Below are 14,109 nucleotides of genomic sequence, written 5' to 3' on the forward strand. Positions count from 1 at the left end.
TTCTCCCCCCCCTAGAGGGGGGGGAGGGAGGAGGGGGTGGGTGTTAATAAGGAGACAAAGGGAGGAAGAAATGATGTATAAAGACAAGGATAAAATAAGAATAATATTAAAATAAACCCTAAACCCTAAACCCTAAACCCTAATAATGTGGGGATGATGTGTATATATATATAAATATATCCTTAGAAGAGAACCAACCATAGATATATATATTAGGGTTTAGGGTTTAGGGTTTAGGGTTTAGAAGTGTTTATATATTTTATAATTAAAATAATATGTATTATAAATTATAAATATTTATATTGCTGCTAGGTAGCAGCAGCAGCAATGAGCAGCAGCAGCAGCAGCAGCAGCAGCCGCTGTATCTGCAGCGACCGAGAGGTAGTAATAGTAGTACGTAAGTAGTAGTAGCAGCAGAAGCAGCAGCAGCAGCAGCAGCAGCAGCAGCAGCAGCAGCGGCGGCAGGAAGATCTGCGCCGCATGAGGATGAGGAGGAGCAGCAAGAATAAAAAATATATTTTTGTCTTTTGTTTTATTATTATTTAAATAATATTTTGTGAATCTTTTTGCTGCAGCAATTGCTGCAGTGTACATCCATACACCCGAAAGCAGCAGCAGCAGCAGCAGCAACAGCAGCAGCATCAGCATCACAAGCAGGTGTTGTTGTTGTTGCTGTTGTTGTAGTTGTTGTTGTAGTTGTTGTAGTTGTTGCTGTTATTGCTGTTGCTGCTGTTGCTGCTGCTGCAGTTGCTGCATCTGTAGCTGTAATTGCTGCTGCAGTTGCTGCAGTAATAGCAACAGAAGACTCACACAACAGCAACAGCATATATAAGGTAATAAAAATAATACAGCAGCAGCAACAGCAGCAGCATACTATAGACGTTGCTGCTGTTGCTGTTGTTGCTGTTGCTGTTGATGTGCATGCACATGCATACTGTATATTATATATACAATAATAATAATAATTATATACTGCTGCAGCATTAATAAGACTATGCAGCAACAGCAGCAGCAACAGCAGCAGCAGCAGCAGCAGCAACAGCAGCAACAAAAGAATAAATATATATTTTTTATTGTATGATGGCCTCATATAAAGAGGTCATCATACATAGTTTTATGTCGTCGCTGCAGCAGCAACAGCAGCAACAGCAACAGCAGCAGTAGGAGATAAGAAGAGTAGTAGAATAAATCCAACAGCAGCAGCAGCAGCAGCAGCAGGAAGAGGAAGAAGAAGAAGAAGAAGATGGCACCATCAAGTAGTAATTCATCATCAGTAACAGGCAGGGGTGGTAATAATAGAGGAGGAGGACGTTCTTATGGACGATCTGCTGCTGCTGCTGCTGCTGCTGCTGCAGCAGCAGCAGCAGCAGCAACAGCAGCAACAACAGCTGGTGGTGGTAGTAATAGTCCTGCTGCTGCATCTAATACAACAACAACAACAGCAGCAGCAGCAGGAGGAGGAGGATCAGGAGGAGGAGGGAATACAAATAATAACACAAACAATACAAAGAATGTAACACGTAATAATAATAACAGCAGCAGCAACAGCAACAGCAGCAGCAACAGCAGCAACAGCAACAACAATAATAATTCAACTTGTGCAGTTCGTAGTAACAGCAATAATAACAATAAAAAAACACAACAACAACAACAGCAGCAACAACAACAACAAGAATCATCTTCTTCTTCTTCTTCTTCTTCTTCTAATAACAATAATACAACAACAACAGCAACAGCAGCAACAGCAACAGCAGCAACAGCAACAGCAACAGCAACAGCAACAACAGCAACAACAACAGATACACCACCAATATCATCATCAAATGAATCAGCATCCCTCCATCTTCCTCCTCCTCCCCCCACCACCACCACCACCAACAACAACAACAACAATAATAATAATAATAATAATAATAATAATAATAATAATAATAATAATAATAATAATAATAATAATAATAATATAAGTATAGAGGAATTATTATATGAGACATCTATACGTGCAAAGAATTATAACAGAAATAATTATGGATTATTAGGTATATTAAAAATTATTAAATATAATCATCAATTATCTTATCATAATATATTAACATTAGGTATTGATCTTACATCTCTTGGATATAATCTTAATTCTACACAGTAAGATCTTATTTCCTGCTGCTCCTGCTGCTGCTGTTTGCTGCTGCTGCTGCTGCTGCTGTTGTTGTGTCTCTTTTGCTGTTATATTCATGTATTTATGAATAGTTTATTGTATCATCAACAATCTTATCATAATATATTAACATTAGGTATTGATCTTACATCTCTTGGATATATAATCTTAATTCTACACAGTAAGATGCTGTTGCTGTTTGCTGCTGCTGCTGCTGCTGCTGCTGATGGTTGCTGCTGTGTCTCTTTTGCTGTTATATTGATGTATTTATTGTATATTAATCATCAATAATCTTATCATAATATATTAACATTAGGTATTTATCTTATATCTCTTGGATATATAATCTTAATTCTACACAGTATAAGATCTTATTGTTGCTGTTATTTGCTGCTGCTCCTGCTGCTGTTTGCTGCTGCTGATTGTTGTTGTTGCTGTTGTTGTTGTTGTGTCTCTTTTGTTGTTATATTCATGTATTTATGATGGGTAACAATCTTATTATAATATATTAGTATTAGGTATTTATGTTATATCTCTTGGATATATAATTCTTAATTATACACAGTAATATTATTATCTTATTTATTTGCTGCTGCTGCTGCTGCTGCTGTTTGCTGCTGCTGCTGCTGATTGTTGTTGTTGCTGTTGTTGTGTCTTTGTTCTTATTATATTAATGTATTGATGATGGATAAGAATAACATAATTAATGTATTATGTATTTATTTATCTTATTTATCTTGTATATAATTCTTAATTATAATCAGTAATATCTTCTTGTTTATTTGTTGCTGCTGCTGTTATTTCCTGCTGCTGCTGCTGCTGTTTGCTGTTGTTGTTGTTGTTGTTGTGTTATTGGATGTTAACATGTTCTCTTTATTAGTTCTGTTAATACACACAAAGCAATATCTTATTTGCTGCTGCTGATGCTGCTGCTGCTGCTGCTGTTGCTGCTATGCAGCAACAGCAGCAGCAGCAGCAGCAGCAGCATCAACAGTAGCAGCAGCAATTGCAATAGCAGGATTCACATATAAGTAGTATCTATTATCCTAGTTATATATATATATATATATATTATATATATATATTATATATATTATTATTATGTAAACCCTAAACCCTAAACCCTAATTAGTGTTTGTATATTATATGTAGGTGTTTATATGGGGCATTTACTTCTCCTGTATCAGAAACACCCGTCAAAAAATCCATGGAGTAAGCAAGGGTTTAGGGTTTAGGGTTTAGGGTTTAGGGTTTACAGATACATCTCCTGCTGCTGTTGTTGCTGCTGCTGCTGCAGTTGTTGTAGGGAGTTTGTATAACTGCTGCACCTGCTGCTCCTTGCATACACCCCTCTGTTGCTGCTGTTGCTGCTGCTGCTGCTGCTGCTGCTGCTGCAGGGAGTTACTACCTCAATGTTATGTATCTGCTGCTCCTCCTCCTCTACGTCATTCACATCTAGAGAAATTTGAATCACGAACACTTCTTTATATTTTCTATACAAGTCCAAGATTGCTACTCCAGGTATACCCCTAAACCCTAAACCCTAAACCCTAAACCCTAAACCCTAAACCCTAATTTTATTAATACTTTTTCCAGTAGTTCTTTCTACTACTACTACTACTACTACTACTGCTGCTGCTGCTGCTGCTGCTGCTGCTGCAGGGTTATGCTGCAGTAGAGTTGCTGCGTCGTCGTTGGCAATATCATAAAGAATGGAGGAAATGGTTCAGGGTTGCAGAGACAGCAGCAAACCCTTCTATGCAAAAAAGACTACCAGAAGGAGACAATCTGCTGCAGCAGCAGCAGCAGCAACAACAACAACAACAACAACAGCAACAGCAACAACCACAAGGGAGCAGCAGCAGCACTGGAGATGATACAACCGGTGGTGCTGTTGCAGCATCAACCAATACGTCAGGTATGCGCTGTCAATGTTGCTGTTGATTGATGCTGCTGCTGCTGCTGCTGCTGCTGCTGCTGCACTTTATTACTCTTGCTGCTGCTTTTGCTGTTGCTGCTGCTGCAGGTGGTGAGGGAGATACAACGCAGTGGATTTGGTTCGATCCAATCTCATGGAAAGAAGTGTAAGTTTGCTGCTGCTGCTGCTGCTGCTGCTGCTGCTGCTGCTGGTGTGCATGCAACTGCTGTTGTGGAAGTCTGCTGCTTTCCTTCCTCCTCTCATTACTCATCCTGTTGCTGTTGCTGCTGTTGCTGCTGCAGTCCTTTTGTTGGGTCTTTGTCCCCTTCTTGCTTCTTAGCTGAGGCGGAGGTCTGTACGGCGCTGCAGCAAGGATACAAGGAAGCAGAATTGAATCAGGAGCTGCAGCAGCAGCAAGTGCAGCAGCTGTATCTTGAGCATCAGCAGCATCTATCGCAGCAGCAGCAGCATCTATCTCAACAGCAGCAACATCAACAACAGCAACAACAACAACAACACCTCACTCAGCAGCAACAACAACAGCAGCAACAGCAACAGCATAGACATCTACAACAGCAGCAACAACCTACAAAAGTTGATCCGCATGCACCTGTTGCAGATCATCAGGGACCTGCTGCTGTTGCTGCTGTTGCTGCTGCACAACCTGTTGCTGCTCATGCACAGCAACAGCAGCAACAGCAGCAGCAAGGGGGGCCCCCAGGGGTACCCACGGGAGGAGTTATTAATGGGGGAGAGATGCAGTCGGTTTGGGGTGGGTGGGGACACCGCTAGATGTACAGCAGCAGCAACAGCAGCAGCAGCAACTGCAGCAGGAGCTGAAGCAGCAATAGCAGCAGAAACAGCAACAGTAGCAACAACAGGCATGGCAGAAACAGCTGCTACTGTTGGGGCTGTTGTTGTTGTTGCTGCTGCTGCTGTTGTTGCTGCTGCTGCCTGCTCAATCACAGCAGCTACCCATGGATGGGTTTCTGCTGCACAGCGCTGAACCTGCATGCAGAAGCAGCATCAAATGCGGCAGCGGTTGCTGCTGCAGCAGTTGCTGCTGCTGCAGCAGTTGCCGCAATAGGAACTTCTGCTCCTGTTGTGGCGGAAGCCCTCGCATCTTCTGGAAGACCCGCCGAATAGATTAGGCCTAGGGTTTAGTGTTTAGGGTTTAGGGTTTAGGGCTTGGGGTTCAGGGTTTAGGGTTTAGTCTCTAGGGTTTAGGGAAGGGTTTAGGGTTTAGGGTCGGGGGGCTTGGGGTGTTAGAATTACTACGGGGGAGGGTTTAGGGCTTATAGCCGATATTTTGGGCAGATAGTGGGATTTAGGGTTTAGGGATTGGGGTTTAGGGTTTAGGGTTTAGGTGCTAGGGTTTAGGCATGACTGCGCGTCTTCGACCTTCGGTTAGCATCTGGGGTTTAGGGTTTAGGGTTTAGGGTTTGTAGATGAGGTGAGGGGAAGTTGTTGTATGGATCTTAATTATAAAAAATCAATTATTTTTAGAGTTTCAATGATTTAGGGTTTAGGGTTTAGGGTTTAGGGTTCGAGGGCGTGTCTGCAAAGAAGTGACCTCAGCGGGTCCGCTGCTGCTGTTGCTGCTGCTGCTATTGCTGCTGCTGCTGCTGCTGTTAGCGGTGCTTCTGCTAGTGTCTCGATGCATGCATGCAATATTTTTTATTGTTTTTTTTTGAAATATTAGATCTGAATTCCTAGCATATTGATTTTAGGGTTTAGGGTTTAGGGTTTAGGGTTTAGGGTTTAGGGTTTAGGGTTTGAGCAATATCTGGTGAGCCGCGTGCTATATATACGGCTCTCCCCTGTCAATGTAAACCCTCATAGGAATTTATTTTTGATTGAATATAAATGAAGAAATTTATTTTTTTTTAGGGTTTAGGGTTTAGGGTTTACGGTAGGGTTTCCTGCCGTTAGATCCGCATCTGTGTATGAGTCTGCCTCTTGCTGCTAAGAAGGGAGGCTGTGCTGCCCGTTCCCTCCCTGTGCAGCAGCTCTAGGGTTTAGGGTTTAGGGTTTAGGGTTTAGACTGGATACTCAATAGTATATGATTAGGAATTGTTTTCTTTTTGTCGATCTGCTGAGTACTACTACTATGCTAGGGTTTACAATTTTATAGTGTTTATTAGGGTTTAGGGTTTAGTAGGGTTTGCATGGATTAGTTATAGTGTGTATATAGTAAATTTTTGGATATATTTGAATAAGATTTTTTTTCTGTATGTAGGGTTTAGGGTTTAGGGTTTAGGGTTTAGGGTTTAGGCAATGGACCCTCGTGGTTTGATGTTATTATTGGGTTGGTGTATAGCGTTATTAGGGTTTGCAGGATTAGTGTTTGTGTGTATATGGTCATGCCGTCGTATAAAGGGTTTAGGTAATAAAAAAAAAGAAATAAATAATAAAAATAATAATAATATACAAATAGAGTGTATAGGAGTAAACCCTAAACCCCAAACCCCAATTATAAATGAGTACGAGGAAGAAAAACAATTAATAATTAAAAGATTAGAGCAAGGAGGGTTTGAATGTCCGCAAACCCTTCGTCATTGTCTTAGGGAGCTGCAGATACACCTGGCAACAACAGAGGCATCTTATTTAGCATGGAAGGAAGCACTGCAGCATAAACCCCAAACCCTAAACCCTAATCCTCCTACTCTTCTTGTTGAGTTATGGTTAGTTCATGGAGAATTATACCCAGAAAGGGATGAAGATAATTACCCTAATCTAGGTAATTATATACACCCTAAACCCTAAACCCTAAACCCTAGAAGGCTCTAAACCTTAAACCCTAAACCGTAGACAGCCCTAAACCCTAAACCCTAAACCGTAGACAGCCCTAAACCCTAAACCCTAAAAAGGACCTAAACCCTAAACCCTAAAGGGAAACAACAACTCTCACCCTATAAACCCTGATTTGTTGCAGCTGCAGCTAGCTGCATCTCCTCTCCTCCTTCTCCCCCTCCTGCTTCTGCAATTACTGCTTCTCTTGCTGCTGCTGCGGCTGCTGTTTCTGCTGCTGCTGCTGCAGATATAGTCTTACCTTTCTCTACAGCTCCTCGTACTCGTGGTACATTTCCCTCAATCCCTGGTTGCCGTCGTCATAAATCCTTACAAGAAGAAGAAATATTTATTGGTTCTCCTCCTTTTTCTTTCTCTGCTCCTCCTCATTCACGTATGTTTATGCAAACTCCTTGTCATGCTGCACAACCTCCTTCTTTATCCCCTACGCCTAATTCCCCTATCAATAATACTCAAAAAAGGGTATCAGGGGGCCCCCTTGGGGGCCCCCAAGGGGCCCCCCAAGTGGGGGGCCCCCATAGGGAGGGGGGGGCCCCAAATGGCATATTTGGTGGGGGGCCTCACAACAACCTCAGGGGCCCCCCTACCATGGAGGAGGATGGCCAACAACAAGAAGGAAAAGAAGGTACTGAACAAGAAGGAGGAAGGGTAGAGGGTATTGGGGCCCCTCCCCAAGTATTAAGGGGCCCCCAACATGTTGGGGGGGCCCCCCCACAACTTGTATTTGAAGCCGAAGGGGTACACGGATTGGGGCCCCCCTCTGTTGCGTACCCATCAAGAAGAATAGGTATAAGTAGGGCAGATAGGAAGATGTATAAAGAAGAAAAGAAGAGACAAAAAAGAATGATAAGGAGAGCAAAAAAAGATGCAAAAAAAGTACATAAAACAGAGAAAAAAATAGAGAAAAAAATGAATAAAGAAGAAGAAAAAAGAATAAAAAATAAAAAAAAAGAAGAAAAAAAAAGAATAAAAAAATTAAAAAAACAACATTTATTTATTAGGCCTTCTTATTGTCCTCCTCAGCCACCAATGGTATTAGTAGAGGAGGCTATACAAGATACACAACCTGTTAGTCTCCTGCTCCTGCTGCTGCTGCTGCTGCTGCTGCTGTTGCTGCTGCTGTTGCTGTTAATGTTGCTGCTGATGATAGTGGTGGTCGTGAGGAGGAGAATGGTGGTGTTGGTGTTGTTGTTGTTGCTGCTGCTGCTGCTGTTGCTGCTGTTGCTGCTGCTGATATTGGTGGTGATGGTTACGATGATGGTGTTGTGCTGCTGCTGCACTTGCTGCTGCTGCTGCTGCTGCTGCTGCTGCTGCTGCAGATGCAGGTAACAACAGAAACAGTGTGTGAGGGTCCTGGTGTTATTGATACTTCATTAGCACAACCACCACCACCTACACCAGGAATTGTAACCACTGCAGCAGGTTCGTACCCATGCAGCAGCAGCAGCAGCAGCAGCAGCAGCAAGTGCAGCAGCAGCAGCAAGTGTAACAGCAACAGCATCAGCAAGTACTGCAGCAGCAACTGCTTCAGCAAGTGCAGCAACACCAACAGCAGCAAATGCAGCAACAACAACAGCAGCAGCAGCAAGTGCATGCATGCATGCCTATATTATTATTATATGCTGTGTATGTTTGCTGTTGTGTATAGATGGAGTAAGAAGGGAATTCGTAAGACAACCAACAATGAGTTTGCCTCCTGTGTCTCTCCAATTAGATGCTGCTGCTGCTGCTGCTGCTGCAGAAGAGAGACACCTGTCTCCTTCTGGGTGTATGGATGGTGGTCCTTGTGTTACTGAAGTTATTGACTGCAGCAACAATCATAATCACAACAGCAGCAGCAGCAGCAGGAGACACATATTCAGGGGACATTGTCAGCAGCAGCAGCAGCAGCAGCTGTCTCCTCATCATCATCATCACCATCATCATCCTCATCATCATCATCATCCTCTCCCTCCTCCTCCTCCTCCTGGTCCTCTTCCCCCCCCTCCCCCTCCCCCTCCAGCAGCAGCAGCAGCAACAGCAGCAGCAGCAGCAGCAAATAGTTGTGGTGGTATGGGTGTCCTCCCTGGCACAGTAGTAATATCTGACGACCCCCCTGAGGCCTCAGCAGCAGCAGCAGCGGCAGCAGCAGCAACAGCAGCAGCAACAGCAGCAGCATCAATCCCTGTTCCTGCCCCCCCACTCTCCCCCCCACCAACCTGCGCAGCAGCAGCAGCAGCAACAGCTGCTGCTCTCCCTCCTACTCCTCCTGCTGCAGCAGTAATAAGAAGAGAACCTGTATATAAGGCAGATAAACATACAGCAATAATACCTGCACATAGTTTTTCCCCTCGTTATATATTTATAGGAGAGCAATGGTTGCCAGCCCCAACAGAAACGCATGCAAATAAATTGCATGCAATTAATTTAGTAGAAAAAGCAAGACTAGGAAGAAAAGACCCAAGAAAAAAAGAGTCTTATGCTGCTCAGGTGTATATGCATGCAACAGCACACAGGCAACAATTTGATAAAATATTACTAGCAAGACCTATGCAAGGAGAGATAGAGGAAGCAGCAGCAGCAGCAGCAGCAGCAGCAGCAGGGGGAGGAATTCATCATAGATGTCCTGCTGCAGCATCTGCTGCAGCAGCAGCTGCAGCAGCAGCAGAAGCAGAAACTGCATGCAGCAGCAGATTACGCATGCAAGCACTAGCATTAAGGGAGCTCCTTCCCTCCCTTTCTTTGTATACATGCGCAACACAAGTTCCTCATATGCATTACTCCTTAGTAGATTATAAATTAATAAATATAAATAATATAGATATAGAGGCAATAAAGGAGACACTAGGGTCTCCTTCCTGTCTTAGTCAACCTATTTATCTATTATTAAGGGTATATGAATGTACTAAATTACCTGAGGTGTCTCCTCCTTGTAGTCCTACATCTGCTGCTGCTGTTGCTGCTGCTGCAGCAAGAGAGAATCTAGCTATTCAACAAGCACAAGCTGCTGCTGCTGCTGCTGCTACTGCTGCTGCTGCTACTGCTGCTGCTGCATCTTCTAGACCAGGTACACCAACACAACCACCATCAGCAGCAGCAGCAACAGCAGCTGCAGCAAGTGCTGCTGCAGCAACAGCAGCAGCAGCAGCAGCAAATGCAGCAGCAGCAGGATCATGGGAAATAGATAAGGAACAACAAGAAGATATTGATGGTTGGGCTATACTATACGAGTCCCCTCCTATTGAATTAGGAGACAGGAGCAAAGTGTCTCCTTTTAGTGTCTTATTACATGAGGGGACAAGGTTCTATTATAGGCATCCAATTGTACCCTCTAAGCCTAAATTACATACTACTAATACACCAGCAGCAGGAGCAGGAGCAGCAGCAGCAGCAGCAGCTAATTCAGCTAATAATCCCCCGCCTCTACCTCTAGGCACAACGGTATATTATCCTTATAATAATAATAATAATAATAATAATAATATTAATAATAATAATAATAATAATAATAATAATTATTATTATTATTATTATTATTATTATATATACAGAAATATACAAAAAGTATACCCTCTTTTATTACCTAAACCCTAAACCCTAAACCCTAAACCCTAAACCCTTGTTGTTATTGTATTTGCAGGTATTAGTGGAGACTCGTTGCAGCAACGGGGAGCCCCAATTAGCGCGAGCAACATTTGATGAATTAGCAGCAAAAACAATAAAAAAAGGAGGAGAAGGTTCTTCCTTATTTACTACTTCTGTAGATATTGCTGCTAATACAGAGGCATATAGAGGTAAACCCTAAACCCTAAACCCTAAACCCTAAACACTAACTAGTATACTATACTATAAAGATTGTAGCAGAAAAAAGAGCGACACTCACACATAACATACACCCCAAACCCTAAACCCTAAACCCTAAACCCTAAACCCTAAACCCTAATATGAGTGTGTGTGTGTTACTGTTACTGTTAGGTGGCTCTCGTGGTGGTGGGGTTTGTAAACCCTACGACCCTCAGAGACGATTAGTGTTAGCTGGTCGTCCTTTAGAGACAGCAGAGGCAGCAACTGTCTCCTTTCGTCAGAGGGGGAGGACAGAAGTAGTCCCTACAAGGAGACACCAATCATCTTCTTCTGCTGCTGCTGCTGCTGCTGCTGCACCATTCCCCTCTGCTGCTGCTCGTCTCCCATCCCTCCCAGGAAGAAGGAGACACCTAGATGAATATGACGAGGACTATAACTACATGTTAACAAATCAGCAGCAACAGCAGCAGCAGCAGCAGCAGCAAATATATCCCTTATTATCCTCAACAAAGGGGACAGCAGCAGATAGATTTAGATATTTATGTATAAGACATAGAGGTATAATCTATGATAATAAGGACATAACTGTCTCCTGTGTAGTAGGGACAACAAGTTATCCATCTAATAGGACTATGTATGCATCCTTAGAGTTAAGTTTTATTGCTAAACCTGCTGCTGCTGCTGCTGCTGCTGCTGCTGCTGCAACAGCAGCAGGTACTGTACCACCACCTATACCATCATCCCCATCCTTCTACCCAACAGCAACAACACCATCAGCATCAGCAGCAGCAGCAGCAGCAGCAGCAGCAGATCCATCATCATCATTAGCAGCAACAGGAGGACCAACAGCAGGAGGAGGAACAGCAGCAGCAGCAGGAGGAATGTCTACAGGTTTCCGTTATATAAGCAGCAGTGTACAGTGTATAGAGAAGGACTGTCTCCATTGCTCAGTGTCTCCTATAGTTAAGGCACCATCAAGGGGACACTTTTTATTACTAAAAGGGATGCAGACAATAGTAATAAGTATATTAAGTCCCTTTTTGTCTCCTCCTGAGTTGCTGCTGCAGTACTGTCTCCTTGATGGTACAGAGCAGCAAATTGTATTTGCTCTCCCTTTGCTGCTGCCACACTTCTTGCTTCCTTTGCAGCAACTGTCTCCTGCTGCTGCGCTGCAGCTATGGTTCGATGAGTCCCTCTATTGCCATTTTACCTCTCTTAGATTGTCTCCTGCTGCTGCTGCAGCAGGTGTCTCCTTTCTGCAGCAAACTGTCTCCTTAGGAGGGAGACTGGCTATAATTAAAGATATTAAGCATGCAGTTGCACAAAACTCCCTATTTGCTGCAGGAGAATTATTAGCAATAGGAGACATGAAAGGAGACAGTAAGGCTATTGTAAGATTAACTCCTGCTGCTGCTGCTGCTGCTGCTACACATTTTGCTGCTGCTGTTAAATTACAAGTTAAGGCACAAGATCCAAGGCTTGCTGCTAGTCTATATGAATTACTCGTCTATCTATTAGAAGAACCACAATAATATTAATATGTATACTGCAGCAGCAGCAGCAACTGCAGCAGCAGCAGCAGCAGCAACTGCAGCAGCAGCAGCAACTGCAGCAGCAAAAGATCCATATGAGCAGCAGTAGCTCAAGGAACAGCAGCAGCGCAAGCAACTCAACAGCAACAGCAACAGCAACAGCAGCAGCCGAAGCAGTTCAAGGAACGGCAACAAAGGCAGCAGCTACTGCAGCAGCAGCAGCAGAAGAAGCAGCAACCCAATAACAGTGTGCTGTTTTTCGAGCAGCAGCAGCAGCAACAGCTACAACAGCAGCAGCCCAATGAGACATCAGCCACAGCAGTGGCTGCAGCAGCAGTACATGCTGCAGCAGCAGTAACTGCAACAGCGGCGGCAGCAACAGCTGCAACAGTTCACAAGACTGTAGCAGCAGCAGCAGCAGCAGCAGGTGACGCAACTAACGCAGCAGCTACAGCAGTAGCTAAAGCAGCGCTACCAACAGCTAGAGCTGCTACAGCAGCAGCAGCAGCAGGAAAAAAAAGCTCTAAAAAGCTGCAGCTGCAGCAGCAGCAGCAGCTACAGAAGCAGCAACAGCAGCAGCAACAGCAGCAGGTTCTGTTTGTTTTTTAAGCTGTGCTGCTAACTCATTAATTTATTTATTTTTTTTTTAATTGTCTCCTTAAAGGAGACAATTAATTTATTTATACTGTTTATTATTTATTAATAAGGAGACAAATACAGATTGAATATGTCATGTTTAGTACTGCAACAGCAGCAGCAGCAGCAAGAGCAGCAAAAAGAGCAGTAATAACAGCCGTAATTGTAGCAGCAGCAGCAGCAGCTAAAGCAGAAGTAACAGCAAAAGCAGCAGTAGCAGCAGTAACAGCAGCAGCAGGAGCAGCAGCAGCAATAGCAGCAGCAGCAGCAGCAGCAGCACTAGCAGAAATAGTAGCAGCAGAGGTAGTTGACTAATTTTTAGTGCACATAAAAGAAATAATAAATAAAAAGAAAGAACAGGGAGACAAAAGGAGACAAAAATAAATAAAAAGGACAAATATAAAGAAAAAGACAGAGAGAGACAAAAGGAGACAAAAGGAGACAAAAAGAAAGAAAAAGGAGACATAAGGGAAGAAAGAGGAGACAAAAGGAGACAAAAAAAAGGAGACAAAAAGGAGACAAAAAGGAGACAAAAGGAAAAAAAAAGGAAGAAAAAAAAAACAAGAGAAAAAAAAAGAAAGAAAAAGAGACAAAAAGAGACAAAAAGAGACAAAAAGAGACAAAATAAGTCTGTTTATTTATTTATGTGTGTAACAATAAAAGGAGACAAAAGGAGACAACAAAAGGAGACAGCAAAAGGAGACAGCAAAGGAGACAATAAAAGGAGACAATAAAAGGAGACAATCAATATTTATTTATATTTATTTATATATATAAATAAGATAAAAAATAAATAAAAATAAATAAAAAATAAATAAAATATATTTATAATACAATAAAAATAAATAAATATTAGCAAAAAACACAGGACACACGAGCACGGGCATACATAAACCCTAAACCCTAAACCCTAAACCCTAAACCCTAAACCCTAGGAGGTGGTCTGAAATATACTGACAATAAAAAGAAATAAAAAGGAAGAAAAATAAAAAAAAATAAAAAAAGGAAAAAATAAAAATAAAAAGGATAAAGAATTAGTTGCTGCTCTGTGCTGTCTCGCTAGCTCTGCTGCTGCTGCTGTTGCTGCTGTTGCTGCTGTTGCTGCTGTTGCTGCTGTTACTAGATCCTAAACCCTAAACCCTAAACCCTAAACCCTAAATATATACAAATTGGTGGTATATTTCTGTTAATGTCTTACAATTTCAATAAAATAAAAGAAGAAAAAGGATAAACAAACGAGCAAAGCTGCTGCTGCTGCTGCTGCTGCTGCTGGC

General features: G+C 42.7%; 1 protein-coding gene across 1 annotated transcript; it reads left to right on the top strand.

Moving 5' to 3' along the window:
• Nucleotides 1-4,028: 4,028 nt before the first annotated feature.
• On the top strand, nt 4,029-5,219 carry EMWEY_00032620 (hypothetical protein; the record flags this gene model as incomplete). The annotated part of the gene is made up of 4 exons (XM_013481806.1): nt 4,029-4,073; nt 4,182-4,239; nt 4,414-4,845; nt 5,092-5,219. 4 exons carry the CDS (start codon nt 4,029-4,031, stop codon nt 5,217-5,219), a joined length of 663 nt encoding a protein of 220 aa, XP_013337260.1.
• Nucleotides 5,220-14,109: the final 8,890 nt, after the last annotated feature.

Source organism: Eimeria maxima, genomic scaffold, assembly GCF_000499605.1.
Source record: "Eimeria maxima Weybridge genomic scaffold, Emw_scaff428, whole genome shotgun sequence".
Classification (NCBI taxonomy): Eukaryota; Apicomplexa; class Conoidasida; order Eucoccidiorida; family Eimeriidae; genus Eimeria; species Eimeria maxima.